General features: G+C 46.4%; 2 protein-coding genes across 2 annotated transcripts in view; both read left to right on the top strand.

Moving 5' to 3' along the window:
- Positions 1-391, top strand: part of LOC145655488 (kelch-like protein 24a) — a 14,418-nt gene extending 14,027 nt beyond the window's left edge. Inside the window, exon 8 of the mRNA XM_081709018.1 lies at positions 1-391. This exon is cut by the window's left edge and continues 1,987 nt beyond it. The gene's annotated coding sequence lies outside the window, so the exon portion shown is untranslated.
- Positions 392-2,421: 2,030 nt separating this feature from the next.
- Positions 2,422-5,000, top strand: part of LOC145655487 (YEATS domain-containing protein 2-like) — a 7,471-nt gene continuing 4,892 nt past the window's right edge. Inside the window, exons 1-3 of the mRNA XM_081709017.1 lie at positions 2,422-2,670; positions 3,372-3,481; positions 3,571-3,668. Of these exons, the coding sequence (XP_081565143.1) occupies positions 3,382-3,481; positions 3,571-3,668 (198 nt within the window). The 5' untranslated portion in view covers positions 2,422-2,670; positions 3,372-3,381. The remainder of the gene's footprint in view (positions 2,671-3,371; positions 3,482-3,570; positions 3,669-5,000) is intronic.

The following is a 5,000-nucleotide window of genomic DNA, read 5'->3' as shown; positions in this document are numbered from 1 at the left end:
GTTTCTTCGGAGGTGTAAAGGTCCTGTTGCATGTCTGGATGTCTATAATAATGCAGTAAAATTGTCTGTAACACTGTGTGTAAATGCTTATAAATATTTGCATTGTCATAAGAAAATCCAGTTTCTGTTTACAATATTACAATATCTTGCTATCTGACCTCCACAAACCCCTGTAAATGATTAATGCAGGTACAATTACTGTCTTATTCTACAAAAGAAAAACAATACTGTAGAGTATATTATAATATAGAGTATTATTCCAAGTTTCATTTTTTAAATGCCCAAATTAAGTATGTCTAAATAAAGGACATTTTAGCATTTTAATGTAGTTTTAATGTAAAGGTTTTACAAAACCAAAAAATAAAATAACTGATTACACAAAAAGGGGAAATGGCTGATGTGGTTTTTTTGCAAGTGCTCAATTGATTATGGGTTCAAAGTCACGGGAGAGTGATTGTTTCTGGGAGCAATACCTCAAGTCCCAAACCTTTCCACCTGAAAGCTCTTTACTGACGTTTCGGTAACTTTGTTGTTTAACAACATCTATGGTTTTGTTTATGCCTGTGCCCACAATCCATTGAGATTTACAGGGTGATTCACTCTCCGAGGGTTTGACAATCAGTCTGACATTTGAGAAATGAATGGCAAAGCTGATGACCTTATTACGGAGGCACGAACGAGGGTTCCTTCTGGGTTCCTACCGCAGCCTTGCTTCCACGTCTTGTCTTCTGAACTCGTCTCTGAGGATCCTTTGTCCAGGCTACGTCTCGGGGCTCTGGTGTGACACACCCTCCTTCAATCAAGCTAGTGCTCAGTATTTGATCTTCTTCTGCCATGATTAGTGCCTCTGTGCTATCCTTTAGTCCTACCTTCACCAGACATTGGTAGGATCATCTTCTGTCAGCCACCCCTGACGTAACCCTAACCTCATCCTTGGGGGACATTGCTTGGATATATTCGTGGTTGTTTCATGTCTCACTGTGGACAGAAGATCTTACACTTTGCAGACCTTCTCTGGTCCTCTTCCGAGCTTTGATCTTATTTCTCCCATTGCTCGGTTTCCTAAGGACCTGCATAATCTGTGGATGTATCGGGATGGTACCGTCTTTCTGCTTCCTGTCTCGTGGTTCCTGTGTGATCGAACAGGATCTACAGCATGGACATGGGAATGTCTTTGAGGCTGGGAAAGTCTGCTTGGCTGATGGTAAAGAGAAGAAATTTGATCGGGACAGATGGAACTGAACAACCACAAAACCCAGAGGACAACGACAAAGAGCTTAGTTTTCCCAGGATGGGACATCCGAGCACCTCCACAGGTAAGGAAGGTCCTCAAGGCATGGCTGAACTTGAACAAGATCAGAGCCATGGACACATGTAGCCTGCCAGTCATCAGGTACCCAGCAGGAACGAGATAATGGCCAAGAGACAACCTGGAGGCTGCTGACATGAAGACCAGAACTCTCCTCATATCATGTTAACATTTACTATCTGCAGTCCCTGTACATTCAAATTAAAAATGCATTAAAATAAAACTTTTTTTTTTGTTGTATTTTTTCATGACCGCCATGGTTGTCCCTGTGTGTTCAATTAAAATGATGGACGTTCAAGGATGTTGAAAGTACACCCTGAGTGCATGCGTGTGCTTGCCAATGGCAGTTGAGAAGCACCTCGGGAATGGCAAAGCATCCTGTCATTTACATACAGCAGGTGCTGTTTACAATAAAAAAAAAAGTGATTATATTTGCATGTAACTGTAAGAACTGCCTGTCTGTGTGTGTGTGGCGCCAGAGTATTAACGGTTCCTGATATCCTGTCGCATCTCTGTGTTCCTTCCTGGCAACTTTCCCATGAGGGCACTTCTGTCACTAGCAGTCATCTTTGTTTCAGAAATGCGGACACAGGTGATGTTTCTGATATACTGTAAAACGCAGATGATGTGGCCTTTTAGGCTAAAGTTATCTCAACTGGTTTATCATGTTCCATACACTCAAATAACATCAGTATGTATTTAATTCTTATAAAATACGCTTTAAAAAAGGTTCGCCTTGTCATCTATATCTTTTGTTAGGTTTCTCTTTACATCATCGTGTGCAGTGAGAATGAACAGGTTAATAATTAAAACGTGTCTTTCTTATGTGATCATCTGGATGACTGACGCGGCATGGTTTGAGTACAGCGCTGCGCTGCCACGCTGGCAACGTCCCGGAGGTGCAGGGCCTAGTTCTGCCAGTGCGCTTTAGCCCCACCTGCTGGCCACGTCCCGGAGGTGCAGGGCCTAGTTTTGCGAGTGCGCTTTAGCCCCACCTGCTGGCCACGTCCCGGGGGTGCAGGGCCTAGTTCTGCGAGTGCGCTTTAGCCCCACCTGCTGGCCACGTCCCGGGGGTGCAGGGCCTAGTTCTGCGAGTGCGCTTTAGCCCCACCTGCTGGCCACGTCCCGGGGGTGCAGGGCCTAGTTCTGCGAGTGCGTGTCTGCATGTCTGCTGTTAGCTTGGGCTGCAACGCCCGTCACTGCACACCTCACTACTGCTAAACAGCACACGTTTTACCGCGAGGCCACAGTCTAGAGACGCGCGCTGTCTGGAGAAATGACAGACGCTTTACGACTCTGTGCCCTGTGAGCCGCACAGTAACTTTCTACGCGTTTGTTTGCGTTTCCGCGTGGTGCGGCAGGTATGTTCAGCGGTTTGTCGTTGTTCGCAGTGCTCGAGCTCTCAGTGCAATTTTGCATTACAAACAGACCAAAAATACACAAAACGGCGCATAAAATCTGCATTCTGTCGTTGCGCGGCGGATAGTTTGGCTTTTCTTGCACACTGGAGTCTTGCTATTTTAGTTGAAAGCTAACCAGTTGCTAAGCTAGGCCTCGCGCTTCACCGAGCTTTCCTGCCCACCTCGTGCACGTTATGTATGCTCACGTGCTGTGTTGGACACCCGAGGCTAACCGCTTTGCTAGCCCGTTTATTAAACGTGAAGTAAACGTCCAGTTTGGCCTAATGTCAAATAAGAGATATTAGAAGAAAAGTACTGAACGATCACGTCTGGTTGCGTTTATTGCGCGATTTGCTTGTTTTCACGTAGTTCGCGTGCAGTTTTCCTGGTAAAGTAAGTTGTTCCCTTAGCGAACCTTAGTAAGCAGATATGCACGCTCGTAACCGCTCATAACTGCTCATATGCACGCTCGATTTGCGGGGTCGCTGTAATAACTACAGATTTCCTCACAAACTCATTCAAGCGCTTTTTCAGCACAATCACTCAATCAATAAGTCGCGCGTTAGTTTATTCGCATCCACACACGTATAGAAAGTGCCAGGATGAACTGACATGGCAACTGATTTTTTTGGCTTTGCACCTGCTAAGTTGAGCCCTTGTAGGTTGACCGATATGTCGGGGGTGAAACGGAAGATCGAGGATAAAGACCCGGACTACGAGGACATCGCGCAGGTGCAGGGGAACAAAAGGAGCCGAAGAAGCGAGCAGAGCGGTGCGTGCGAATATCGCTCTTATGTCTCCCTGCTTTCTTTATCGGACATGATGTCGAGTTGACCTGTGCTGTCTGTCTGGGTCTCTCAGCGCGTGTGGCGACGGTGCAGAAGATCGAAGCCATCATCAAGGAACAGTTTGGTCTCGAGATGAAGAATAAAGAGCATGAGATTGAGGCGATTGGCCAGGTAACGCCCCTGCCCCGTTACCCGTCAGCCTGCCGTGGTGGTCTGGCATGGTGGAGAACACACCCACAGCACCCCGTGTTCAGGATGTACGCGATGCCGTCACACGGGGTGACTCCAGAGCCAACCAGGCTTGTTTACAGCCATTAAATATTAAAACTGTGTTGTAATGTGGAGGACCTCAGTTGAGCTTCACATCACCTCTCAGCTGTCTCTCTGTTCTCACATGCTTAATCGCAACATTGGCCTTTTTATATTGAGTTTATTTTAAAATATCAAATCTATCAATAACTTTGATGTAGTTCAAGCAGTGTGTAGTTAAAGACATGCAAATTCTCGAAACTACATTCAAATGTATTCATATGTTGTCATATGCAGTGTGTGTGTGAGATCCTGTGGGACTGTTAACATGTAAGACATGGGGGACCATCTTCCACGATGATAACGTGTGAAGTTAATAATCAGGATACTCAAAATGGCATCAGTTGTCTAAGCAGCACACAATCAGTAACGGGGACAGTAGTGTCTCAGTGGTTCAGGATGTGTGTAGGGTGTGTGTGGTGTGTGTAGCGTGTGGTGTGTGTATGGTGACAGTGGTGTCTCAGTAGTGTCTCAGTGGTTCAGGATGTGTGTGTGGTGTGTGTATGGTGACAGTGGTGTCTCAGTAGTGTCTCAGTGGTTCAGGATGTGTGTGGTGTGGTGTGTGTAGCGTGTGGTGTGTGTTACATGTGTGTGGTAGCTCAGTGGTTCAGGTATTGGACTAGTCATCAGAAGGTTGTGCATGATGCGGATGTGTGTATGGTGTTGAGTGTGTGTTGGGTGTGGTGTGTGTGTGTGTGTGTGTGTGTGTGTGGTGTCTCAGTGGTTCAGGTACTGGACTAGTAATCAGAAGGTTGTGCATGATGAGGCGGATGTGTGTATGGTGTTGAGTGTGTGTTGGGTGTGTGTGTGTGTGTGGTGTGTGTGTGTGTGGTGTCTCAGTGGTTCAGGTACTGGACTAGTAATCAGAAGGTTGTGCATGGTGAGGTGGATGTGTGTAGGGTGTGTGTTGGGTGTAGTGTGGTTTGTGTTACATGTGTGTGGTGTCTCAGTGGTTCAGGTAATAGATTAGTAATCAGAAGGTTGTGCATGGTGAGGTGTAGGGTGTGTGTTGGGTGTAGTGTGGTTTGTGTTACATGTGTGTGGTGTGGTGTGTGTGTGTGTGGTGTCTCAGTGGTTCAGGTACTGGACTAGTAATCAGAAGGTTGTGCTTGGTGAGGTGTGTGTGTGTGTAGGGTGTGTGTGGGTGTGTGTGGGTGTGTAGTGTGTGTATGATGTAGGGTGTGTGTGGGGTGT

This window comes from Electrophorus electricus, unplaced genomic scaffold (assembly GCF_041902795.1).
Source record: "Electrophorus electricus isolate QZ-2024a unplaced genomic scaffold, ASM4190279v1 Scaffold259, whole genome shotgun sequence".
NCBI lineage: Eukaryota > Metazoa > Chordata > Actinopteri > Gymnotiformes > Gymnotidae > Electrophorus > Electrophorus electricus.
Note: the sequence above shows the minus strand (reverse complement) of the source record. Positions and strands in the feature narration are given on the sequence as shown.